Source organism: Strigops habroptila, chromosome 4, assembly GCF_004027225.2.
Source record: "Strigops habroptila isolate Jane chromosome 4, bStrHab1.2.pri, whole genome shotgun sequence".
NCBI lineage: Eukaryota > Metazoa > Chordata > Aves > Psittaciformes > Psittacidae > Strigops > Strigops habroptila.
The window spans coordinates 22,417,383-22,444,925 of NC_046358.1; the positions used below are offsets into that span (position 1 = coordinate 22,417,383).

The following is a 27,543-nucleotide window of genomic DNA, read 5'->3' on the forward strand; positions in this document are numbered from 1 at the left end:
TTTTTTTAGTTTTTATTAATTCACTCAGAAGAGACAACCTAGAGCTGTTTCAGTGTTTAATCCCTTGCAAAAGGCATTTTGATGGAAACGAGAAATCTCAGACCCAAAAGCAGAGGAAATGGTGTGTTCAGGTTCAGCCCCCTGCCTGTGGGCAGCACCGAAATGTCGCATGTGGGACTCCACCACGGGGGTTCCTGGGAGGTGCTCTCTTGCCATGGTGTACATAGACTTTGCTGCAACACTGAATGCCACCATGCTGAGGGCATGCCCAGCTTGGGAGGGTGCCGCAGCTGCAACGACATCCTGGCCAGCACTGCAAGCGCGGCATCCGCTCAAGGGTAGCATGATATGTTTGAATGATGTCCTAGTTTTGGCTGGGTTAGAGTAAATTTTCTAGTAGCTGGTGCAGTGCTGTGTTTCGCCTTTAGACTGAGAACAGTGCTGATAACACACCAATGTTGCTGCTTTGTTGTTGCTAAGTAATGCTTACCCTGACCAAGGACTTTTCAGTCTCTCATGCTCTGCCAGTGAGGAGGGGCATGGGAAGCCAGGAGAAAGCAGAGACAGGACACCTGACCCAAACTAGCCAAAGGGGTATTCCATAGCACAGCACGTCATGCCCAGTATATAAACTGGGGGGAGTTACCCAGAAGGCCCAGACCGCTGCTCAGGTCAGGCTGGGTATCGGTCGGTGGGTGGTGAGCAATTGTATTGCGCATCACTTGTGTGTATTGTTGTTTTTTCCCTTTTCCCCTTTTGGTTTTATATTTTCGTCCCTTGTTATTTCCCTTATGATCATTATTATTATCATTAGTATATTACACTTTAGTTATTAAACTGTTCTTATCTCAACCCATGGGTTTTACATTCTTCCGATTTTCCTCTCCATCCCGCCCGGGGTGGGAAGGAGGGGTTGGGTGAGCGGCTGAGTGGTACTGAGTTACCAGCTGGGTTTAAACCACAACAAATGACTTGGTAAGAATTTACAAATATAAATGGGGAGTGTTACATTGGAAGATTATTAGAGCTCTGCATGACAGGGATGAATACAGGAAGGCAAAGATCACATTTGCTCGGTATCCTCAGGCAAATAGTCATGTGGCTGTGGCCTAGATGAAGTTCTTGTAGTTCTTTAAAAGCTATTCCACATTTGGTACGTATTAATTTACATCAGTCTTTACCTTTCCCAAATACTGTCTTATTATGTAATAGTAAATAGTTTAAACACGCTATGTCCAATATATGTCCAGCAATCTGACTGATCTCTTGATGTGAGAGGTGGGCCAATCTCAGTGCTGATGTTATGTCATCAGTAGCAGTATTACATAAAAATGTCCTTGGGGGATGGAAATGCACAGTGATGCTGAACAGAGCACTCCTGTATCTGCCCAATGTCAAGAGAACCAAATTGAATTTGGAGCAGTAAATCCAACCACAAGATTTAATGGAAAAATATGCAGAATACAGAAGATAAATGTTTGCTAAACATTGGTACTTTGGAGAACTGTTGGCTGGATGGTGTCAGGCCACATTGCCCAGCTCATAAAGTGGATATAATACTGCAATCCACATCTCACTGAATATCCTTAATATTTTAACTCAGTTGAGAGCTCTTTGCTGAAAGGTGCCACATGGCAGGGAGCTAAACATTATAGTGCTGCTGAACTAGAAGGTTTTTTCTGGAATATTTTGACTGACTGATTAGGATCGTCAGCTCAGGGACAGCCTCCTGTGCTTTCACGGCAATGCCTTGGTACTGTTCCTGTCTTGCTTGGAGTGAGCCTGTTTTCCACATTTTCCAGGAAAGGACAATTTCACAGAGCGAAATTGCTGAAATGATAGCACCCAAAGGCTGGTCTCAGATGGTAAACCGCAGCCCATGGGCCATCCTGGCTACAGGCACAGTTCCCTTGGACAGACAGTACTGGAAACAGTGCTTTTCACCCCAAACCAAGAACAAATGGTATTGTGAAACAGCAGAGACCTCTGAAACAAGAATAGTATCTGCCACCACCTACACAGCGCTGTAAGCTGAGCCGGATGCCCCCCACCCAGCCCTGAAATGCAGCGTTCACCCCTGAGAAGCTAAATCTGGAGAGAGTTTGGCTCTTCAACTTGGTTGGAAACTTTTGAGAAAGACTTATTCACCAGAGGATGTATCTGCAGTTGGTGGCTTGGGCCCTCCAGGGTATAAGTGAGCTCTGCCTCCCGTTGGGGAATGTGACTGTGTGTGCTGGGATGGGAATAGGGCTGATTGTGCAAACCACTGGGAAAAAACAAACAGAGGGAGTTAACAGGGTAATAAGTAGGTTCCTTGGCACTTTCCTACAAGAGTAACATATTCCACAATAAAAGCCCTGAGAGGCCTCTCCTCTTTTTTATTGGAATGTGAAAAATGGTCCTAATGAGCACCAGGTGTTTCACAGAAGACAGCTGGACAGCAGCAGCTCATTGCGGAGAGCACAGCTCTTCCTCTCCCCTTGCTCGGGTGTCCCCAGGATCTGCTCGGCAGCCCCAGCCAAGCATCCTTCTGCCCGGGAGGGACCCTTGCTCCTCACTGCCCTGAAGCTTACTCTCTGCTTGCATTGCTGTAGAGGCAGGAGAGGGACTGAACCTTAGTCTCGCCTTGATGGGGTTAACCTTAAATTGCTTTGCTCAAGAGCAAGCAGCAGGAGAGCAGCAGCTCCCAGAGGAAGCAGGCAGTGCTCCTGCCACTGGCTCACAGGATGCCAGGCTGCAGGAGATCTGGGTGTCCCAGGAGAGGCTGTGACAAAAGGCAGATCATTGTGCCCAGCTTTCTGCCATGACTTCAGGGTAGCAACTTGCTTTTATTAGAAAACGGAAGCCGAGTGCCTTATCTAATCCCAGGGCCAGGCAGCTGGAGCCTGAGGAAAGGCAGCTGCTTTGTGGAGAGACTGCCAGTAAAATAATAAGGTTGAAAACTCAGTATACATTTAAAGCACTTGGGAAGATTTCTGTGTCGCAGATGCCTTGCATGAGGTGTTTGGATCAGAGATGCACACAGGGCAGAGGGAAATTTCTTATGCACAAAAACTCCCGCTGAGGCTTCAGTGCCTTAAATCCTGTACTCTGAATATCCAGTCTTAGATGTCTCAGACTGCGGATGCAAAAGTTGAAATCCCCTTTTTATCTCCCCATCTTAGCCAATGCTTTTGACATAAAATGTAAATCTCTCAGCACTGACACCCTTCCCCTCTGTTGGGATGGGGGCTGTAGCTCTAACACCCATGGGGAGTGTAATCCAGGGCTCCCTGCTTGCACCATGTACCCGGGACAGGGAAAGGGAGTTCAAAAGTGTTCCTGAGCTCTGCATAACTAACAGGAGAGGCAGATGAGATTTTACTTCTCCTTCTCCATAGCAAATACAGAGAGTCACCAAGCCGAGGATTCACAGGAATAGTCTTGAGCTGTATTAAAGAAGGATGCAGGACAGAAAATTCCTCCTAGGATTTCCTGCCTCAAGCTCTCAATTTATACCTTATATTTCAAAGCCATCTTTAAAAAAAACACCTCCTCTTGACTGTGGAGGCAGTAAGTCTTCCTTAGAAAAATTTCCAGATGATGAGCGTGAATTAAAGGTGCACTCTGTATTCCTTATCTGTCAGAACAGCTGCCTTGGTCTGTCACCAGTGCCTGCTGCTCACCTGGGCTGAAATTTATACTGGTGCGAACTGGAGCAAAGAAAATGGAAGAGGCTAACTACTGATGCCCTAAGCTCTGCAACAAACAAATTAGTTTTCAAGGTTATGCCATGTCCGCATTTATCACATTAATTGATAGATCATAAACATGTCTCTGTACAGTCTTGGATTAACTATGGAGGACAACCTACAAGATAAATTGGATTAACCAAAATCACATTTGTATGGTTGTAGGCTGTGGGAGGTTTCTTTTAGTCTGCCTTGCAGATGCTGGATGTAACGCTTTGGATCCCTCATGGAGTTAAACCAGTGGTGTTCCATGCCCATCAATGGAGTGATCACGCTGGTTTACACCAACTAAGGATCCGATCTGTACCACTACACCTATCCACCTCACATTAGGTCTCATACTGCAGTCAGATTGTACCAGATTTGTTAAAATACTTTTGAATGTACAAGAAAATGGTGGCTCTTTCCCCTGGGGCAGGAGGACTTGGAGCTTCCCTCCACATCCAATCTAGACATGTCTGCCCACACAGAAAGGCTGTAATGGCATGAACAGGTCTTTTGGTCCAACAGGAGTTTTTCAAGGCAGTCCACAAGCGAGGAAAATCTGAAAAACCAGAAAGGCCGTGGGGTCCAACCTGGAGTGCAGAGTGGTCCATGTGCTGCACATCCCAGCTGTGGGATTTGGGTACCCTCCAAGGGTTTCCTCCTCAGGCAGGTAGTGGTTTGTGGATCAGGTCACAACGTCACTGACCTTGTGTCATGCCAGCTCAGCCAGCTGGTTCACAGAGGAGGAAATAAGACTTGGGTGCTACCACATCCCTGCCCCTCGGTTGCTCAGGGACACTGATTATGAAGGAGGCTCTTGCTCTGCTGCTATATAATTATACAACACACAGTCCAAACCTTAATATAGCTCTGAGTGAACTCCTTTTGGTTTTCTCCTGTTTCCTGAAAAGAGACTCAACCTTGGACCAGACAACAGAGCATTCTCCTAGCAATAAAATCGGTATCGAACATAGGGTAGACGCAGTACCTGGGCTGGGGTTGCTGCCCAGGAGCTCTTGCAGGAGGTCAGTGACTTGGTGTGTCTGTTGCCTTTGGTTTCTGAACTCAGGGTAGCAATTTCAGAAAACTTCTCCTTTTTCCACAACAGTCAAAAAGTTATGCTTGCGGAGGAGTGAGGCAGGGAGCAGGTTTTGGATCATACTGTAGAGACAGCATAGGAGGAGGGAGGATGCTGGGTGCTGTTTTGATTCTGGTTTAGAAGCAGCTGATGATCACTGGGACATCAATTTCAGCGAAGAGTGTGCTGCCCTCCGCGCCATCGGGGCGCTCTGGCACATGGTAGCCTTGCCGAAAAATTGCCGCTCTCCTGGCGCGCCCCAGCCCCCGGAGCGTGAGGATCGCCAGGACGTGCTCCTTCCTGCAGGAACCAAACAAGACCTCGCTCAGTCCTGTCAAGCGAAACCAGCCCACAGGTAAGCAAGCAACAGCAGTACTGGAGACGGTGCAAGGCCATAGCAAAGCACCTGGGAACGTCCCCTCACCGTGCTGCATGGGGATCTGCAGCCTCTGAAGGTACCGAGCCAGCGAGCATCAGCTCCTACCACCCTGTGCTGGTGGGACACCACTGCTCCTGCTGCTGGTACTTCGGGGAATTCCTCCTGTCTCCACATACATATGATGTCATCTGCAAGTTTTCCTGAGAGACTGAGGACCTTTTATTTGATGATTATTTTGAGTTGAATAATGGAAGTGCTAATGTTTAGGAAGCTGATAGGCACTAATTAGATTAGAGCTAGGAAAGCCAATTTGGAAACATATCCTGTTCCAGTAATCTCAGTATATACAAATACAGCAACGTCTCCAGGAGCTCAGGGGAAGAATTACCAGAGACCTGAACAGGAAGTAATGCGGGTCGAGCAGGTTCCTCCTCGTTTTACAGACTTGATTGTTAAAATAATATTACTCAATAATGGAAATAAAATAATATTACTTAATAAAGGGAATAGATCAACGAAAATGACGAGCCTTAAAACCTGGCTTGAGTCTAGGGCTACTGATGAAAAAGTACCACAATCACTGCCTTGTAAATGGCTTTTCTGCCTGGAAAATTGTTTTCAAATAGCTAAGCCTGACTAGCCATCATTTACCTCCCCCATCCTTCCCAAAAGAGGCACTGCCTCCTTCATCATCTTAGTCTGGCCACTGGGATTAAGGCTTTTTTTTGTTGTTGTTGTTGGATAGGTGTGTTCACCTAGAAAATTACTCAGGAAAAATTATTCTTTTTCAAGTCCATCTCTTGAATTTCCCCACATGGATAAGCCTGAAGCATATCTGACTTGCTCAAGTTAAATACACTTATGAAAAATTTTGATCCTCATTTTTGGGGAAAAGAAAATATATTTAATGTCTTCTTTTTTTTTTTCCTGAATATTTGAGGGTCCACTTCAGTGTTCTGAGCAATATGTTAAATCTATGGTGTATTTTGACTGTATAAATATTATCCGACAGGAGCTGTGTAACCAGCCCAGCGCAAAAACCTTTGGTCTTTTCTTGAAATGACTCAGATGAAGTGGAATTTTTTTGCAAGCTGTACCACTGATGTTCCTTCTCAATGGTTGGTAGAAAGCTGCAGAAGACAAGGTAATTTCTCATATGCAGCTGCTTAGCCATGCACAGAGCTAGTCACTCTATTTACTTTTCCAGTAGCCTTAAATTTTGCAGATGCTGCTTTGGAACAGCAAATGGAAAGTACAAAAGAAAGAATTTGTAACTTATTCCAACATTTAGTGGTTGTGTTGAGGCCCTTTCAGAAACTGCAGCTGAACTGTGTCAATGTCTGCTCCACTTTGAGGTCTGAGCTTGGGAACAGGAAACAAACTATTTGCTCCAAAGCTGGAGCTTTCAAGTTGGCAAGCTGGGCTAATACCGGTGATGCACTGAAAAGTAGCCTGGAGTTTTGCAATGAAAAAAGATTGATCTGGAGCAATAAAAACGTATCCAGCAATAGGAAGCATGGGAATGATTCAAAGCTGTACAAGGAGAGCTTTAGATCTGACATTAGGCAGCATTTCTTTACCCAGAGCTTGGTCACACACTAGAACAGATTTCCTAGAAATGTGGTCAATTCCCCAAGTCTGTCAGTGATTAAGAGGCATTTGGACAATGCTCCTTAACAACATGCCTTAACTTTTGGACAGCCCTGAAGTGGCCAGGCAGTTGGACTAGTGATCCTTGTAGGCCTTTTCAAATGGAAATATTCTATTCTGTTCTGTTCTGTTCTGTAAATGCTTTTGAGGTAATTTGTGTGCTATATAGGATCCAGCAGATGGGGAAAAGAGAAAAATGATACAGCCATAAATAAAGAAAAGTAAGGTGGTATTTCCCCTGTTTCTGGCACCTTGACCTCTGATGTGTGGCTACCAGCAAAGAAGAGAAGCTGAAGAGCTTGGCCAAAGCATGGAGCAAGCTGGCACTCTTTGGGATGAAGCCCATCTGTTCTGGCATCTGCTGTTTCATGTACCTGATATCTGGATAATCCTGACACAGCTCCTTGACATACTCCTTGATCTTGTCTTTTTTCTTCTCCCCAATGATATTGGCAATGTGGTGTATGGCGGGAACGAGCCAGTCAGAGTCAGAGCCCTGTGAACAAAGAGGCACAGGGGAGCATCAGGGGGGAGCTGTACTGCCCTGGGGTGGCCAGTGTGCTGCTGGGGAACAGCAGGGTGCTGGACAAAGCAGCGCTGGGTGGCAATGGCAAGGCACCCCCGGGAGTTCTGCTGGGGCTGGAGTCTGCACTCCTTGATGCCCATGAGCACCCCAGTGACCCAGACGCTGGGCTGGGAGTTGTGGCTGTGGTCTGGCACAGCAGTGTGTGCCAGAGACTTCACCTCCTGCTGCCTAATAGTTTCGTGTGCCTCATTTCCATGAGGGATCTGCCTCACTGGGGTTTAGTGCCCTGGCTGCCTGACTTTCTGCAAAATCCAAGGAATTCAACTGTGGCTTCCCTGAAAATCCCAGACTAATGTTACCTAGTCGCAAAACATGAAAACAACCACAACTTTTTCCCCATCACCTTCCTGTATGCCGACTGTTTTCCTGGATGGTCCTTCTCTATGGACTCATCTCCACAAGCTGTACCAAGGCCAGAGATCCTTTAAAGACAGGTTGCATCCCATTGCCCCAAGGGAATAGGCCCAGGAAGAAGTTGCCACAGGATGAGTGTGATCTTACAGCACATGAACCACCCTACACAAAGCACCCATGCACTTGGGAGTGTGTTAAAAGATGGGGCGCTGCAATCAGAGAGCCGCCAGCTGAGCATGCACAACCCACTACTGCGGAGTAGCCACCAGGCTGAAAGTCCACACCATGAACTGGCAGTAACCACTTTGCTTGCTCTCTTTTAAGCACTTTCACATTTCTTAAGGCTTGCTCTCCACGAAAGCCTGCCTCCTGGGTGCCCTGGAAGCCATGTGGGGATATTTCACTTCTGGGAATGGGGCAGCCAAGGGATGCCAGGAGGGAACTCACATACCTGATCAATGAGCATATTATGAAGGATTCTGGCTTCCTGGTTCATCTTCTTGCTCACTCGCTGCCGAGTCTCCCTGTTCATTTTCCATCTGGGTTTGATGACCAGTGTGATGTATTCCCTCACCACATACTTATGAATATCACGTAGAAGCTCCTGGTTAAAAAAGAGCAAATCTCACATTTTTTCTCTGGTTCCCATGCAAGGCCATGGCAGTGAGAGAGGGCAGGGGAAGCCCTCTGGTCTTTAGCAGCAGCCAAGGGCACAGACGAGGTACATGAACGCAGCACACGGTCAGCACATGCTGCCCAGGCTGGCCCTGCTGAAGGGAGCTGGCTGCTCGCAGCGCTCGTTCCGGCACAGAGTGATGGCCATGGAAATGTGCCTCACCCTGAAATAGCCCATGATTTTGTCTTGGTGATTTGGCCTCTCAGTAGCAACAGGGGATATTTAGGATTGTTTTAAAAGTAGGTTTTGGTAGTGCTTGCAGATTTTAAACATAGAGCTGTTGTCACCTACCCATTTATTCCACAACTGCATGGATGTGAAAGGAGCCGATAAGCCGGCGACTCGTGGAATTGTAATGCTCAGTGATGATGTTCACCAAAGCTTTTCACTCCTCTTTAAAGAAATCAGATCCCAGATTTAAACTACAGAAAGGAAAGGTGTTGCTTATGCTCACGCTGAAGTGCAGTAATAGCTGAACTCCCCTGGATCAGCAGCGCCCACAGTTAAATAAACAGCCCCTGCTGCAGGTCTGACCACAGCCTGAAAATGACAGTGGGACCCCCCCAGCATCTCTGCTCCTGGGCATGGGACCAGCTGCCTACCTGCCCCATGGGCTCCCTCATGTGCTGCAGGTGCTCAGAGAACTGCGAGACTGCTGACGCCAGTGAGTCCGGCCCTTCCGTCGACAAAATCCAGTCCTTGGTCAGGAGTTTCTTAAGGAGTGGCTGCAAAAGGACCAACTCACCGATGGCACCGGTAATATTCAGATTAGCGAATGCACTAGTCTAAAGCACACAGCTATGTGCCTGCTTGGGGTGGTCGAACCAAAAAGCACAGAGCACCGACAGCACACCAACTCTGTGAGACACACCAGGAGTTAGGCACCAGGGGTTTCTCTCTCCACCTGAGCGAATTCAGACCCACATCTCCCCTTTCTGGGTAGGTTCCCCAGTGCAGACAGAAGCGTCACTCCCTGAACAGGAGATGCTTTGGAATTAAAGGCTTACTTGGGACACCTCATTTCCTTGCTTTGTGCTGCTTTCTAATCCATGAGCTATGTTTCTTTAGGTAAATATTTGTATTCCTATCATAATGATGAAGAAATAGGTGTGAATGTTAATCAGGCATGGCTAGAATAGGCTGTGGTGTGCAACCATGTATGCTAGCATTACATGGGTTTGCGTTAGCTATGGACATGGCAAGTCAGTTGGTAGTGAATCTGTTGGAAATTATCCCAGTAATCCATCACCCCTCCAGCCTTCCCCACAAGGAAATCGAACTTCTCTTGCTCAAAGCATACCAGGGGGCTGTCTGCAGACACATGTGTCTGTATAAAGTCTCACTGTGATTTTACTTCTGTTCATTGCTCTGATGGGGGAGGGAAATAGTAGCTGGGAGCATTCCCAGCTTGATGCCTTATGGTCAGTGCTGATGTGGGAGTGATGGCACTATTTCCCATCTGCCTTGGGTACAAGGTGCTCTGACCAAAAGTCCCCAGTGGGTTACTTCCCTTGCTGAGTCCCTAGAACTAACATGTCTCCACATATAAACACAGCAATATCTTCTAGAGGCTTCTGGGGACACCTGGAAGAGACTGGAAATATCCCTAGGGGGATCCTAAGGCTAAAATAACCCTTCTCCAGCACATTCCCTGTGTACTTCTCTTAGCTCTAAGGATTCTGTCTTTAGATTCCTGGCAATCTCCTTCCCAATGATTCCCCAACTTCTGTCCTCCTGCTGTGCTCCCTCCTGCTGGAGGGCTGTTTAGAAATGCTTTGTCTGCTCCCAGTTCTCATGATATTTTGGCTCTGTTGCTCAATGCCTTGGCTTGACTCCTTCCTTGCCTGCCCCTTAGGCTCCAACAAGCTCTGCAGTTACTGGAAAGTCCCATTAGCTAGGCAGGCTTGACTTAGACAGGAGCAGTTGTGGTACCGTCTTGCTTTCTGCAATGACTTCTTATGCTTGGTGATTTAGAAACAGAGTTAGGATAGATGAAAAAAGGTGGGACCAAAGGCTTAGTTTCTTTCATTTCTCATGTTATACTAGCTAGGGCTAGTGGACCCCACATAGCTGAGAGCAGAAAGTGCTGTCTGCATCACCCAGGAAGCACAAACTGCATCACAGCAAGTTGCCTTTTGGGTGTCTTAATGCAAGTTAAACTGATATCAGAGCTTTATCAGCTGATATCAGAACTTTAGCATCCTCACACTGAAAGAGTCAGTCTTCACCATGGAAACAGCCTGGAAAAATCACTTCTACCAGAATGAATTCCGACCTGTCTGAAGAGATTGATAACTCGATGATCTTAAAGGTCTTTTCCAACCTAAATGGTTCTATGATTCTGTAATAGACCGTGATGGCAGATCTACAAATAAGTAAGCGTAAATCAAAGTCCTGAAAAATTCAAATATTTTGATAGAAGGAAAAATGTCATATTGGTTGTGTCCAGCTGTCTTCTCAGTGCTTCCCTATGGGTAAGGTTTCCCCCTACTGCTTTGCCTGAGATGCTGGAAGCCACTAAATAGTCTTTTCTTTTGGTTGCCATTGTACTTAAGTAAACAGCTTGACAAATGTATCATTGCTCATAGCAAAAAATTCCCAGGATCGTGGCAGTGTTGCTTTGAGTTAAGGAGGATTTCTACAAATGTTAGGCACAATGCATTTTGGAGGGAGCATAATGCCATGCACTGAAAAATGAGGTCTACTTGGCAAAACAAAGGAAGGGTAGTGGCCCTCATCTGCTGCACTGGTCCTGCACATACCCCTTATATTTACAAAATAATATGCCCAAGATCCTCTTACCTGTACTTTGTTTCTTAATTTATTTAAAAAAACACTTGTGAAGTTCCTTGTCACAGCTGCCAAAATCTTCTGCAGTTCCTCAGTGTTGACTTTAAATATTGCTTCTAACCCCGACCTAGAGAGAGAGACACACCACCAAGGGGTTAATGTTAAAAGGTAAACTATTACACTGCCATTTTATCCAGATTGACATCTTGGGTGTTATTTTTAAGTAAATTTATGTATCTGGTACTTCCGCTTGGGAACACCTACTGGGTCAAAGTAATGACTCTTTTACACAATCCTATACATGGAAAATCAATCACAACTGAGTAACTGTGCTTAAAAAACCACCTATTTCCTCATCAGGTGGGACGGTTCAACCATGCGGAGCAGTTGCGTGGTCTGGTTACTTTCTCACTTGAGCAACACTTCTGCTAAATGATCTCCAGGTACCTGAGAGAGCACAGCAGGGATTATGGGGTAAGGGAGAAGTAAATAATAAAGCCAAAGAAGGGAAAGCTGCTGACCCTGTGTCCCCCAGAGCCTGGCTGACTCATTTCACACAATATCTATTGGCAGCACTGGGGATGGTGAACGACTGAGGTGGAAACCTGTAGAATTTCCTAGGGACAGTGCACACTTCTGCAAGTTTTCACACTAATGAGAAAGAAAACACAACTTCAGAGAGGTTAATGAAATCCCCAGCAGTATGTGTGAGCTTTGGGGTACCTTGTGAGTTCCTGGCTTTCTTCTCACTTTCGATCCCTTCCCCTCACTGTAACACACTCTAGGGGGAACGAAGGCAGCACCACCACCAAAATGCTAGTGGTCCCCGAGCTTCCTGGGATGTGCCACATCCACTGCTGTGACCAGAGTGTGGCAGGTTCCTGCCACTGCCCGGTAGCTATTTTATATATCTGAGGCTGCTCAGGCAGGACTACAAAACACCTCACAGCATTCCTCTCGCCCCAGGCTGGGGCTCAGGTCCGTAACTCCTGCTGAGCACCTGAAGTCTGGGTCTAGCATCCCCAAAATCATGCTGTTAGGTCACCTACGTCTGCCCAGCAACTAATCACCCTAGGCTGACAAATATTTAGCTGGACTCAGGAATAAACCACCCAAACGCCTTCCAGCTCTCTGACTTGGGCTGGCTTCTCCTTTCACCACATCTCCAGTCCACAGCAGGGAAAGGGAGGGCAATTTTCCGCAGGGGCAGGAGAGGGCAGACAAAGGCAGCTCCACGGCGAGGTTAGCATTGCTGGGGAGACCCTGCCATCTAGAGACTTGCCGACGGTAGTGCTCACTGCGGCTGGAGCCATCGCCGCTGTGAGACACCGCAACACGAAATCCTCTGCATGCCCTGAATGGTATTTGGCAGATAGATAGCACCCCTGCGGCAGGCCGTGCCAGGCAGCAACGCAGCGGCATGGGCTGGAGATAACGACCCAGGGTGGCCGGACAGCAGGCTTTAGCCCTGTGTCAGTTGGCTGGATCTGCCTCTGAAGCACCACATCTGCACGGCAGGGACGACCCCAGATGCTGGAAAGCCCCTGGGCCTCCGTGGGCTGCAGACCATCCCCCTGGGGGAGTCTTTGATAGTCAGAGCTGGTGGGCATACCTGCTTATCACAGGCCTTTTCAATGCATGGCTTCAAACAACATTCATAACACCTGCAAAGGTCTAGAAATTCCCACTGCCAGCAGTGATGGCAGGGGTTTATTTGCAAGTTGAGTGGTTTCACAGATTTTCCTCCAGCCCAGTGCCAAAAGCAGCCTTCATACTGTGTTGCTGGGTTTATGGTGCTAACCTACAGAACCAAAAATTAAATAAACCCACCTCTGAGCCTGAAAAAGGTGGGCTGAAAATTAGTTTAAAGCTTTCATGCATGCATCAGATCCATTCCTGCTTCTGTCTCTTCACCCTTATGACTTTTATCTGCATCTCTTGGGGAGTGTGCCCCCATAAGGTGAGGAAGGGCTGTAGGCTGAGGACCCAGTGGGGCACCCCAAGGAGACCTTGGTCTTTGTTCCTGGATGCTGCCACCCTCCCAGACCCCAGCAACGCAGTGGCTCAGTTCAGGGGGAGTGGACTTACAGCAGGTCATGGAAGTTGTTGATGTAGGCAACAAAATAGGGTGCAAAGATGGGGCTGTCCTGAGCAGTGCTCCATGCCATAAACTCCTCCTCGAACCTGCAGGAGAAGACACGCAGGTAATGCTAACAGTGGGGGGGACTAAGGATTGCTCATCTTCTGTGTACGCAGCGGTGCCAGGAGACACTGGTGGCTGGCCCAACCTGTCCCCTCCACATAAGGACATGTTTTTTCCAGCTGTCGTAACATGTGTGTGCACTGGAGGGGAATAGATGGCAGATAATTATGGGTTTAGGGTGTGCTTGCCTGAGTGGGTATGCAGCACTTTTGGAGACATGCCAGGGATCTCAGCACACCAAATCTCTGCCTTTTCCTCACAATGAGGGATTAATTGTGGCTGTGGTACTCAGGCTTATCAGTCTGGTTCTTCATTGCTCTGGCTTTTGGGCCAATATAATTTATGCCCTCTTAAGCACACAAGGAAAGGGTTTACCTCAGGGCTGATTTTCCAGCAGAAAAGGAATAGGAATGGGGAGGCACACGTACCTTTCCCTGGCCCGTAACCTCAGCATGGTGTGTTAGGTAGCTGTTTTCTGTGTAGCACAGCAGTCACAGTTTTGACAGCTGTTTTACAGCCGGGTCTGCACTGCTGGCAGGAGGCCGTGTGCTCAGGCTGCCTTTGCCTGGTGGTCCCATTCTTTGTCAGGTAAAGGAACCTGCTTGGGCTGGCCTCAGCCGCTTGCATCTTGGGTTGGTTTAAGAAAAAGCTTAAGTTTCAGTGGCACTTTCATATGGGAGCCCTTTATGCTGCGGCTTGCATTTTACACTAATTTGTTGTTTTTTTAAAAAAAAAGGAGAAAAGAAAAGAAAAGAAAAAAAGAAAAAATATTAAAAAGGATAACAAAAAGGAAAAAAGGAACAGAGAAGAGGAGAGGAGAGGAAAGGGGAAAGGAAAGGAAAGGGGAAAGGAAAAGGAAAAAGAAAAGGGGAAAGGAAAGGGGAAAGGAAAGGGGAAAGGAAAGGGGAAAGGAAAGGGGAAAGGAAAGGAAAAAAAGGAAAGGAAAAAAGGAAAGGAAGGAAAGGAAGGAAAGGAAAGGAAAGGAAAGGAAAGGAAAGGAAAGGAAAGGAAAGGAAAGGAAAGGAAAGGAAAGGAAAGGAAAGGAAAGGAAAGGAAAGGAAAGGAAAGGAAAGCGGAGCAAATAAACGGGGGTGGGGGAAGAGAGAAGAAGAAGAAATGGATGGAACATCAGTACTGTGTTTCTCCTCAAAAACCCACACAGACTTCAAAGCCAAATAGCTGGTTTGAACTACGCTACTCGCTCAGGGCATGGGAGACAAATGTAGATCACCAGGCTACTAGATATGAAAGGGGTATATAGATATGAACAGGGAAAGCGCTGCACTTTGTTTAGTGCACTTTGGGCTCCTGGCATGCCCTGGGTTCATGACCTGAGAAAGCAGCTCTCAGGCTTCCCCTTCTTGCTCCTGCAAAACGCCTATTAGCAAACTCCCCAGTCAGCGCCTGCCACAGGTGGGAAACTTCAAAGGTTAAAGAGAAAGTCATTTTAGTCTCTCTTGGAGCTGATTCATCCCAAACAGCCTTTCTCCATTGCAGATGACTGCTCTGGAAAGTGGCTGCAACCACCCCAAAACACAGTGCCACAGGAGGAGCTGGGCAACGTGTTGCTGTGCTGGGACCCTCTGTGAGCCAAAACCCTTCCCTAGAGCATCCCCAAAGCACATTGCACGGGGTAAGATCTGAGGCCGTAACTTGGGGACTACCAAGCAGAAAAACATTTCAGCAAAGATGCAGGGTCCTGTGTCCTTTAGCTAACATATTTCTAAATACTGGGTATATTTCTAAAAGACTCAGCCTTAAGTTTTGCCTGGGTGTAACACAGAGGGTCCCATCTGCAAGAGAAAAACCATCTCAGCAGGACTCACCCTGGGACACCTAGGTGGTGTTTTGGGCAAGCAGGGTTCTGGGTCTGAGGGTCCATAACTGCTACTTGCTCACGGCTGCAGCTGCAAGAGACCAGCATCCAACACCACAAAGGTCCCAGGTGGATGGGACCGCAGTGGTCCCATCTCTTTCCAGCCAGCAGCTACTTCCTGGAGCTCTGACCTTAGATTTTAGGACTCCCAGGAGTCCCATATGGGTCTGTTTATGACTCCAGCTGAGTTGTTTTGCAGCTTGCTTATTATTGGGCTCATTGTCATCTCTAATTCTCCCAGGAGCAGGCCTGTGCCTGCTTGGTGCCAGCATCTGGCCCAGTGCACGGACCTTTTCCCTGCTTTTTTACCAATGTGGGACTCATTTGAAAGGAATGTGCTGCCCAGAGCGGCGATGACCTTGCTATGAATTCGTGCAGCTCTGCCAGGCACAGGTCAAGCATTTTTGTTTCCAGGCTTCTGCTGATTGCTCTAGATATCTTCATGTGCTCCCCGATGATCTAGAAAAGGTCACAAAGAAAGCCCTCCAGTGAATGGGACAAGCAAGAGCACAACATCCTTCACAAAGATCTTACACAGCTTTGGTTAATAAAAGTGACTCACCCAGCAAAGGGGCAAAAGGCCCACTTGTTGCCAGGTATTTTTCATTATTGTCTGGCAGTTGTAAAAATAATAATCCAGAATGGGCCAAGAGGCACAAACTGATCTGTGGCATAATCGTTGATCATTGATGCCTAGGGTCAGGCATCACCCAGAAACCTTGCTTGCACTGGGGCTCCTCCCCAATTCCCATTCACACAACCCTGCTGCCTCTCTGGAGTGAGGCGTCCTGCTCTGGCGCTTCCTGAGGCATCCTACCCATCTGCTAATCCAATTCAGACGTGCCTTCCCAGTGATCACACAATGTGTAATATTCCTCTATGGAAAAAGAGTCATGGCAGCAGGCAAAACTCTTTGATTTTCTTTCTTTCTCTCTCTCATTTAATTGAAATGACTCAACCTTTTGAGTGAGGAGAATGAATCAAACCCCCTCCTGGATTTATTACCCTCTAGTCCCTAAAGCTAGTAGGAGCTTTTGTTTTTGTACTGTTTAAATTGGAGTGGCTGTCACTGCCTACGGCCTTTCTGTGGCTGCCACAGCCCCGGGACAAAGACGCGCTTTCAGCCACGGGGTTTTTCTAACAAACCTTTTCTTTCCACCTCTTTTTTCCTTTCTCTTTCTTCTTTCTAATCAAAGAGATTTAAGGGCTTTAAAATCAGTTGCCTATTATGTTGCTGACACAATTGACAGCAGGTTTAATTTGCAGCTAGAAGGCAAGCGGGAGAGCTAAAAGTTGTAATAAATGGCATTTTCTGCTCTAATGTATTCTGCCAGTGCGTGACTAACATAAATTATTGCAGGAGGCAGTACCTTCACCCCAGAAGGTAATGATCCCGTTTCCCTGGAGCCACAGAGCCCCCTGCACTTTGCCCCAGCTCATTAAATACCGTTTGAATATCTAAGGAGACCGAGGACTGGTAGAGGTTTTCCTTCACTTCTGGGTGAACTTCCTTCTCCCACTTTTCCGTGACCTCCAGTCTCAGGATGTTTCCAAAATAGCTTTTTATTTTTCCCTAAATGTATAACATAGGAAGGAAACGTTCAGCTCAGGATAATGAATCAAGCATGAGTAAAGTGCATCACTACATTTTGCTCTGTTGGCATGTGCATAAGGCTTGTGTGTGTGGTGCAGGAAGGTAAGCAACGTCAAAGGTCTTGCTCCAGACCCTGTAGGTCTACACAGGATCTCAGGAAAAATGAGGAGCCGTGCTGTGTGGGGGCAAAGTACGAATCAAGGGAGAATAGTTCTCCTGGCAAAGAAACGTTTTGTCAGCTGTTTGACTGCTTGATTGCAAAGTTCTCCAGCAAATTTAATACACAAGGTCAGGATTAAAGATTAAACTGGTCCTTTCTGGCAGCACAGCCACTCAAGGAAGCGGCAACACTGTTCAGTGCTGGCTGATAAATCAGTCTTGTTGCCAGTAAAATGAAATGATCCTTCACCAGCAAGATGGAGCAATACTAATAACTGAATAAGCTGGGTACCTTGAGCTCACCTTGAGCAGTGCCCTGTTTCAGAAATGGTTTGCGAGAAAATGTCTGAGCCCAGCAAAGAGCCAGGAAAGCACATAGTCTTACAAAGGGTCCCAGCCAAGAATGGCAGAGAGGCAACTGAAGAAGGGGCTTCCTAGGAGGAGCTGAACCATGCGGAAGTCCTCTGGCAGGGCCATGCCCAAAGCTGTCGGCCTAAACCATGCCTAAACCATGCCCAAAGCTGTCTGTTTTCTAAACCTCAGATGTGCTGGAGATCACACACTGTGAAAGCAGCAGCTAAAATGCCTTTACATCCGGCTTTGCAGTGCATTCAATCTGATGAAGCCCAGATATGACCTTTTGGTAAGCCTCTGTATGGTTCTGGTACAGTCCCTTTGGCTCTGTGATTATCCAGATTCAGGCACACGGCCTGCTTTGCTCCCCGAATTGGTGTTCAGGACTTTTTTGCTTTTGACTAAAGGCCATTCTGCATGGTCCTGGCAGGACTCGGCACCTGGTGGAGCTACAAACCACGATGCAGCCATCCAAGACCTTTGATGAGAGGTTGGGGCTCCCACACCTTCCCTGGGGGCATGTGGGGACAAGGTCAACACTCTCACCTTTGCAGAAGTGATGTAGTCATTTTTCAGTTTATCCCAAACAGCTGGTGTTAACAGCAGGGACAGGTTTTCTGTCTTAACTTCTGGTTTGAGATCAGGGTTACCCAGAAAGAGTTCACTGGAAAGATTCAAAAGAACAAATTATGTGGCCTCAGAATGTGAGTAAACTGATGGAATATTCATGTGGCATGAGCTACATAATTATTAAGCCGTGAGAAATACACTTAAAGCTAAAATTGTGATGCTTGTTTTCAAGCTTTAACAAGAAAATCTTTCCTCACTATTCAAAATCCTAATTATTCAAAATCAAAATGATCTAAGGTTCCAGCCCACCTTAGAAATCATGAGGCTTCTGAGTTGTTTGGACATGAAAAGTGCCATACGAATTTACTTTTTAAAATAAACAACCTGAAGCTGATTCATTTGCCTACGAGCTTGCAAAATGCCTTTCAGGGTAATTCCTGTAGCAGTGTGCTGCTTTGGAGTTAGCTGATCTCCCTGGCTCCTCTCCAGTGTCACATTACAGCTTCTGTCAGGCTGTTATTTTCCCCTGTGCATTATCCTTAACAATGTGAGGTGGCAGAGCAGGTCCTGCTCTGCACAGGGCAGCCTCTGTAAGGCATTCCCATGCCTGGAACATGGGCCAAGGCAGCATCATGGTTCTTCCACAGATGGAAGCGGTCGGTGGATGTGTAGCTACAGAGCCTGACTCCAAAGTCGCTCAGCTGACACATGACTTTACCACTCACTTTCCTCTGCATCGCCCATGTAATCAGGCCAGCTGATTAGTGGGGAGGCAGGGAAAGGGAGGGAGTGCTTGTGCTTCTCCCTCTGGGGTGAGAAACCCGTTATTAGCCTGTACAATTGAATGTGCTACCCTTGTCAGCTGCCATGGACCATGGAAGCATTGTATCTTTCAGGGTGATGAAGGTGGAGAGCAGAAATAAGAAAATATTCGTGCACTTGATGAATGTGGGACTTGAGTTGCAAGCAGTAAGCTGGTTAACAGGGAACACAGCTGCAATGTCCTACAAAAAAAAAGGACACCATGGATTTAAATACAAACTCTCCACCGTGAGTGAAAGGACTGGCTCAAATGTATTCTTGAGGAGCTTATTCTCCAGTTTCTTTTTTTTCTATTTGTTTGAATTGTAGCATCGATAATGAGTTTGAGCCAGACAATTTCTTTTTTTTTGAGATGGGTCCCAAGAGGGGATGAAGTTCTTTTAGAATGGGAAAATCAAATGGAAACAGCCCAACCCAGCAAGGTGATTGCAAGCAGTGCCCTAAACAGCTGCAGGCTCTCAATAAGCTCTTTCACAGCAAGGCAGAGAAATACTATAGGGGCACTTTGGTGCAGAACCTGGCTGCTGAAGCTTGTTTCTTCCCCCCTCTCCTGTAATGTTGGGGTGCAGTACAGTTCCCCGGGGGCTGGGGTTATGCAGGAATTTCCCTCCAGACGAGACCGGCAGGGGACACAAGAGGGAGAAGGGCAGTGAGTTGGAGTGCCAATTCCCACTGCAGTCCTACCATAACGCTTGTCAGCTAGTGCTACGATGCTGAGGGGGTCACACACGTCATCACAGTCACCACACCATAAATAGGGTTTTAGGAGCAACTGACAAGTTCACAGAAGAAATCTGTTGAGGGCTGCTCAAAACAACGACCATCTGCAGTGCAAACGCTCCTGACCCAAAAGCTATCCCAGGCTAGGAGAGCTCTGGGCAAGTGTTGCTGCTGCTTGCTCTGCTCCACCACCCTCCTCCCTGTCCATTTTTGCCCACTGTTTGGCTCAGTATTGATACTTTTGCCTTCCCTCCCTCTTTTGTTTGTTTGAGGGATGCCAGGTGGTTTGTGCTGTCCCATCGTTGGTCATCTGTTTCAGGCCTGCAGACCAGCTACCAGGGCTAACATGATTTTGCTTTGACACATCTGTTTTTACATGACGCTTATTACCAGATGCATCTCCTGCAGATGTTCCCTCTCTTCTCTTTCCTATATACCCACTGTGTATATCCGTTGGGTTTAGTCTGGTAGCTCTTTGAAGCTGGAGTGATGGGCTGTGGTCTAGGCGAGTGAACAGCTGAGGACACTGACACTCAGTGCCTGGCCCTTCTACAGGTACCTATCTTAGATGTCTCCTTTGGCTGCAAAAGGAGGCAATGTCCAGCAGCACAGTTTTTACTGCTGTTGCAAAGAATTCCTGCCTTTACTCCAACACCCAGGGTACCCTGAGGATGGTATTTGATATGTCCATAAAGCTCATAGAATACTTTAGTCACCCCTGAATTGAAGGGAGCTTTAAAAGGTCCTAAAACCTACGGACCTCCTATTCATCAAGCAGACATGTCTGAACCAGAGCCTCTGTTTTAATGTGGCCAATTCCACATGGTGATGTCTTGGCGCCTCCTCAAGATGACTCTGACCTCTGAGCATGGGGGGTAACATGGCCTGTTTCCAAATGCATCAGAGTTTTAATTAAACAGGAAGAAGGCAGGGCTCTCCCACAGGTCCCTCCCTGCGCCTGGAAAAGTCACCAAGCAGCTGCAGGACTTTGCAAAATATTTGCAGAAAGGGAGTAGGTTTATCAGAGCTGCAAGGAGGAGCTTCCTGGAAATGGCCTCAAGCTGTGCCAGGGGAGGTTTAGATTGGATATGAGGAAAAATTTCTTCACCAAAAGGGTTGTCAAGAAGCATTGGAACAGGCTGCCTAGAGAAGTGGTGAAGTCACCATCCCTGGAGGTATTGAAAAGATGTGTAGATGTGGCACTTAGGGACATGGTTTAGCGGTGGATTTGGCAGTGTTGGGTTAGCAGTTGGACTCAATGATCTTAAAGGTCTTTTCCAACCTAAACAATTCTATTATTCTATGTCAGAACAGCAAGTGGGAGAGGGAGGGGAAAACAGGGTAATTTAATCTGTGAAAAGCAGCAAATGCTTTATCTACAAACCTTTGTCCCCACCTATTAATAGATTAGCTATCTGGCTCTATTGTAGAAGTGACTGTGTCTCTCCTCCTTGCTTAAAAAGCTGAAAATAGCTCAGTGCTCTTGATATACCCTGTGGCCCTGCCATGCTCTGGAGGAGGCTGAGGCAGTGTGGCAAGCGCAGCAGCTTACCTGCAGTAGGTGTTGGCCACCCAGTTGAGCAAGGTGTAGAGCTCGTTGAATTCCAGTGGTCTCTGGGAGAGGTCTTGCAAGTGTGAGGCAATGGCCTTATGAAAAGCCTCCACATACATGTCACACACCTGGTACTCCTCCGGATAACACTTTTTTACTGACAGCTTGATTTTCAGTAAGTCTTCACTCAGGTGTTTCTGGAGGAAATCCAAGTGAAGGTTAAGCCAAGAACTCTCTTCTTCCTTCAGTGCCATGGGTACCCTCAGGACCCTTTTTCTAGCACTCTCATTGATAGCTTCCCTCCATGCCTCCCTCCACTTTCTGGGCACACCAAGCAAGTCTGACCCAGGACCTCCAGCATTGCCTGTATTAGGATGAGCTGCCTCTTCATAGGCAATTAAAGTCACCAGGGAGGTCAGCATGGTATCCTCTACAGTGGGATGCTCCAGTGTTCCCACCACGATGGCCTGGATCACATTTGTGATGGAGTTATAAAGCATATCTACATCCTTGGATTTCCGTACAAACTCCTGGGGGTTATCTTTGTATTTCTCAGCATCCCGTTCAGTGATAGTCTCATCTTCCAAGTACTTGATGCTTGCAAATGCTTCCAAAAGTTGCCTTTTCTGAATAAGTTCATTGATTTCCATTACTGCAGAAAGAAGGGGGTAGGGGTTGGGACAAAGCAGGCATTAGGTGATTGACAGGTCGGTAACAGGGAGGCTGCAAGGCTGCTCTGAGTAGCCAGGTCCCAGCAGCGCCCCTAAGACAGAGACCCCTGAATGCCCAGTTCCTGTTTGACACAGGAGACAAAGCAGTGGAAATGTGATTACTGCAAATTGACTCACATCTCTAAACTGCTGGTTTCAGAGGTAGGAAATATAAAATAAAATTATTATAGGCCCGCAGGAAAACCTCAAGCGATGGCTAACAAGACTGCAGAGAGGGACACTGGGGCCTCAGGCTGCATAAAACCGCCTTTGGCTCTGCCTGTCTGACAGTGTTGAGCTGAAGTGGGACTGGCAGCAGGGACAGTTTGGGATGTACTCTACCAGCAGGATTCGCTTTAGTACGGATGCCCTTGTTTCCCAGCATACCAAGGTGCTCAGCACAGCTCTGCTGCTGAGCTGGCCGTGGCGGTGCAGCCCAACTCTGGCACGTCTGGCTGAAAAGGTGCTTTAGCCTGTTGACTGAGAAGGCAGAGAGAGTGCCCAGGGTCTGGCTGGAGGGAGCACAGCAGGACAGACCTCTTTGAGCCTTCTGAGCCACCAGTCAGACACTAGATGGTCATGTCTGCCCCCAGCCTACCCACAGCATGTCCTCCAGAGATACCAAAGCCCTAGGGGAGTGGGATACTGGCTTGGGTATGCTGTTGATACGTTTTTGGGAACATTCCCAGTTCAGATGTAACCTTGGGCAAACCCTGGACTCCCCTCCTGTCTTGATTTTTTGCATTGTCAAGTTTTCCTCAGAGACATACACAACTAATATCACAGCTAAACTGGCTCCTGCATTTCTGAGGGCCGAGCAAAATTCCAATGCAAACTACAGAGGTTGTTCCTGGTGATTTGCGTTATGAGAACTCCTTGAGATGTAGGGACCAAGGCAGCAAGCCAGAGTCTAGCCTATCCATGGCCTGCCACCCCTTCCAAGCCTGTGCCTGCCATAGCAAATGGCCTCTTCAAGATGCCTCTTACCTGTTCCAGACATTCGGATGTTCTGTGAATGCCTGTGGCCCTCAGGCTTCTCTCAAGCAAAAAGAGGGACTTCTGGAGAACCAGAAGCCACAGCTTCTCAGCTCTGCAGTTATTGCAGTCATTGCAGTCTGAACTAACCCTTTGGCTGGGGAATGAGGAGAGTCTCTGGGATGGTGGTCCCAGGGTCCCAGCAGGAGGAAATAAGAAACACCAAAATATGTGAAGTCCACCCACCTGGGATGTTTCAGGGTTGGGTGACCTGGCTGTTCACCGCCTGTATATAAACCTATAGTCAGATGCCAAGCACTGCCTCTCACCAGGGACATTTGTTTTCCAAGTGGTGACCACTGCGTATTTGCCACTAATATAAGAAGTATTTGCCATGTGTTGAGAAGATCCAAGAGCACTGCTAGCTTTTGAGAGGCCCTGGGAAGATCTCACCATCTCCATCATCAAAACAGATGCTCTGAACAGGAGATCCCACTGTGATACTGGGCATGAAGCAAATATTAAAGAGGAGAAGGGAAAAGGTATTATTTAGGCATGTGTGGCCACTGCTTCTGAGACTCAGAGATATAAAATGATACAGAAAAAATGGAGATCATTCAAAAAAGATATGAAGGACTGGTTTGTAGCCCATAATTGATATCCTTGGGCTTGTCTGCAAACAGGTTTTATACCATATGCACCAAATAATCTATGCAGAATAAAATATCTGTATGAAGACAGAAGTATGCCGAATAACCCAACTATGGATTTAGCATAGAAGGCATAGGGCTTTGAATGCCTTTATGGAGCTACAGTTGCTTCTGTGCTCAGAGGGGAGGGAGACTGTGGCAATTAACTTAGTCTCTTCTAGATAAATTAATATAAAACCCATGTTTGCACAAGTACTTGCAGTGAGAGACTAAAGGAATACATTCTGTTCTGTTTATCAAAGTGAAAAAACACCATTTAATTACCATCTAGGATAATTATTCAGGGAGGTGATATTGGGTGCTAAATGGATCTTTAATTTAGCAATACAAGACCAGCCAGCTGGTATTTGAAGGAAGACAATTGAAAGGCAATTAACCATTATGCAGCTTAATGGTGCACATGGTGAAGTCTCCGTTGCTTGCCATATTTATCTCAGGATGGGATGTGTTTCTGATGGAGCTGCTCTAGTCTAGGCCAAGCACGAGTTATTGGGCACAGTATGGGCCTTATTAATGCAATTCCTCAGCCTGTTTATTGAAGAAAATGAAAATGGCTTATGGTAACCTTTCCTGCCACTCACCTATGACCCTTTGAGAACAGACTAGCAAAGTTTATGAGATGGGCTCAGATCCAGCTTACCAACCTCACAATCTATCAGTGCAAAACAGTAAATAACTTTATGGCACAGTAGAGCACATTACAGCAATGAGGCAATGCCAGCCCTCCTATCCAATCCCCATGACATCCTATGCAGTAGACCAAGAATTTCTTTCTAGAAATTTAGGCTGAGGAAAGGTCAAGCATGTTGACCCACCTCAGTCTACCTCCTGGTGGATGCATTGTAGTGCCTCTGCCTTAAGAAGGTAGAGGAGCGCGGTGCTTAAAGCAAGATCAAAGTCATTGCAGTTTACCCACACCTGGGGAAAAGTGAGAGCTATGCTGAAGGTCATTATTATAATTTGACAAAGACCTATCTGTATAATGCTGACAAAACACATGGGAGTAGCCAGCTGGAGGAAAACAAATCACATAAATACTTGCAGCACCGCTGGTGTGAGAAAAATAGATCAAAAGTCACTGTAAGAGAGCATCACTGTAAGAGAGCAAAGTATATGTGGAGGTCTCTTTGTAAGGTAATCTCTAAGGTTAGGAACCAAGGTGGAGCTGCCGAACCAGAGCATATCTAAACCACCCTTTTCCCCATCAAGACCTTGCAGCAATGCACAGAGTACATACTGCAGACTATCAGTCTGAGAGCTGAAGATCAGAAATTGCCCAGAAGTGCAATGCAGGCAACAGTGTAGGAAGAGCCCATATTGCACTTCTAGATATTGTCAGACCAGCAGCTCCCAAACTGTGCTCCGCACATTGGTGACTGATATGTATGATGGGTGATATTTCCACTGATACGCGAGCTGATACATGAGTTAGGCTGTTGATATGCTTAAACTAATGCAGTGGAGGCCACAGAGCAGCATGTTCAGTGGCAGGTGACCTGCCCAGGCTGGGCCAGGTATCACCCGAACGAGTTTGTGCAGGGGAGTTACCCTCACTGTCTCTGCCCCACAATGAAATGCCTGTTCTTTAGCACCTCTGTTGGGCCCAAGATTTGCAAAGTGAATTACTTGAAGGTTACATATATTACACTGATGGTTTTGCTTCTTACCTGAAAGAGGTTTTCCTTGAATGGGCTGTGCTTCTGTCTTCTCACTAACCTCCTGCATGCCATTATAGATTGTAGTTTTGTTCTCATAGCTCTTGGTGAATCGCAAAGAAAGTCGTTTTCCTTTCCAAGTGCCAGTACCTTCCTTTTCTTTCTCTTTGTTCAGACTTCGCTTTGATTTCCGGATACTTAACGTTGTTTTAATACCTCTTTCAAAGAACCCACTGTCCATGCTATGCAAACTTGGGCTGCTCAGCTCAGAGGCAACCTCCCTCGTTTCCTCCCCTGCACTGTTTGTCGGAGAGACTGGTTCCGAGGTCACGCTCCTTGGGTCTAACTCTGTACTTCTATTCATCTTTTCTTTCAACAAGGGGTTTTCCCAAATCACTGAAATGCATAAAACAGCAAAATTAGGCAAGACATTCATAACAGGGTATTACAGTGTCTCCAAAGTCAGTCCTGGACTGAAAATGTGGCCCATCCCTTTCCTCTGCCTAATAGAAGGACAGAGCAAGTCTTTGCAGCCCACAGCTACTAAAACAATCTCTCTACCCACAGACACCACGTGCTGGCCTACTTTTAGCTCTGGAAAGCTCTGCTTAACTCCATAAATCAGGCAAGTGGCAGCTGTTTCTCCAGCACCAAGGAATCAGTAACCATCACAGACACTGAAATCTGTGTAAACATGCCATTTTGGTTGGTAACAAGGTATGTTTTTACTTTCCATTCTTCTAGGTGGATTTCCAGCCAAGCAGGAATGATAACCTTCCCTGGGTCCCACTGAGGTGTTGTCACTTTCTGTTGTGGTTACAGCAGCTTTGGGTTGTGCTGCTGTTTCTGCCCTGCTCAAGCCCTGAGCTGACACTGCTGGAAGGTGGCCTGTGGTTGAGCGGTGCCTGGTGTGTGGCTGAGCTCTGCTCTAGCCCCCTGAAGCCCACATTTCCTCACTCCAGCCCATCATGGTTACAGTGCAGGAGGCTATATGGTGCAGTAAGGGTTCACATCAGTCACATTTCCCCACAGCAGGCTCAAGGCAGCTCAGTAATATGTTTAAATCATTAGAAACAGCTATTGTCTGAAGTCACCCAGGAACTGCCTGACTTGGGTCTGTGCAGCTCACAGGAGCCAGAGATTGAAATATGATTGCAGTGAACAGGCATGTTGGGACTTTGGAAATAGATCTCATCCTTTTTTGATCTGACTTTGGACAGAGTTTTGCTCCCTTGTGCATGGTTATTTCACAGGCTGTAAACTGCAGAGATTGCATCTTCCCATGGGTTTGCTGAGCCGATCACACAGTGGGGCTCAGACTGTGCGTCACACCCCCTCAGGGGAATACTTAATCATTCATTAAATGCTCAGGAGCTCAGCCCATCACAGCCTAGTCAGGGGGTGGGAGGGAGAGGAGGGGACCCTATTTTCCAGGGATTTCAGTAGGAAGGGGGGTGAGTCCCTATCTCAAACCCTGCATGGGGGCTCTGTGGCCAGAGCGGAACAGCAGCAATGATCAAAGGGGTGAGCTGTGCAGTGGAGGGAGCCAGGGAAGGAGAAACATAAGATGTGAGCCCATGGGCGAGGAAAGAGAAGGGATACACACCCAGGTACTGACCAAACCGATCCTCTCCACAGCGAGCTGGGATAATGCAGGCATGATCCACAGCAACTGAGAGCAGCTCTGTGCCACAGAAGATCACAGGGAGACGTGGTGGCGGGTGGGCAGCTCCACAGGGCGGAGGTCCACATGAGCTCACCCACCTCAGCTATCTGGAGCACTGTGCCGCACACCCACGCTGGCCGAGGAGCTCCCTCCAGGAATAGCGCTGTGCTCCATTCTCATTTGACCTCTTGAAAACGGCTGTTGGAAGTGGGAAAAAGCAGACCTGTCCCCAGACACGCAAGACCTCCAGCACCTTCACCTATTACCTCCCCAGGAGAGACTCTGGCACTGTTTCACTTTCATTCTGACTAGGCATTTAAAAAAAAGGAAGAGATGTGGCAGGGGGGGAGGAATGTTGAGTGAGTTCCAAGGTTAATTATTTACCTTGCAGGTAAGACTACAGGTTCAACAATGGGGTGAGCTGCTCAGCTGAGCTGGTAGGAGAAAGATTTTGGCACCTGGTCCTGCCCTTGTGGGGTGAAGCCCTGTCGTGTCTGGGTGTGGGGGTCCAAAAGCAGCCCTGGAGCAGCCATGGGGGAATGGCTGCATTTCACCCCCTTCTGCCACATTTCCGGAGGTCATGGGTGGCTTGGTCTCAGTAATGTTTGCCAGTTGTGAGTGAGGGGCTGGGAGTGCTCTGTCCCACGTTATATATTTATATATTCACCTTCCCGCTCCTCACTTTGCCCCAGGGGTGCTTATTTCCATGGGGATGGGTGCTGGCCCTGGTTTCTTCTACCCTGCCAGA

At 47.3% G+C, this 27,543-nt stretch overlaps 1 protein-coding gene across 1 annotated transcript; it reads right to left on the reverse strand.

Moving 5' to 3' along the window:
- Window positions 1-2,349: 2,349 nt before the first annotated feature.
- On the reverse strand, window positions 2,350-26,765 carry EXOC3L4 (exocyst complex component 3 like 4). The gene is made up of 12 exons (XM_030484662.1): window positions 26,736-26,765; window positions 25,142-25,525; window positions 21,080-21,731; window positions 17,962-18,079; window positions 16,756-16,881; window positions 15,667-15,767; window positions 13,318-13,413; window positions 11,242-11,356; window positions 9,042-9,164; window positions 8,215-8,367; window positions 7,198-7,319; window positions 2,350-5,094 (listed from the first exon to the last, which is right to left on the reverse strand). The coding sequence occupies exons 2-12, from the start codon at window positions 25,491-25,493 to the stop codon at window positions 4,932-4,934; spliced, it is 2,121 nt and encodes a 706-aa protein (XP_030340522.1). The 5' UTR covers window positions 25,494-25,525; window positions 26,736-26,765; the 3' UTR covers window positions 2,350-4,931.
- Window positions 26,766-27,543: the final 778 nt, after the last annotated feature.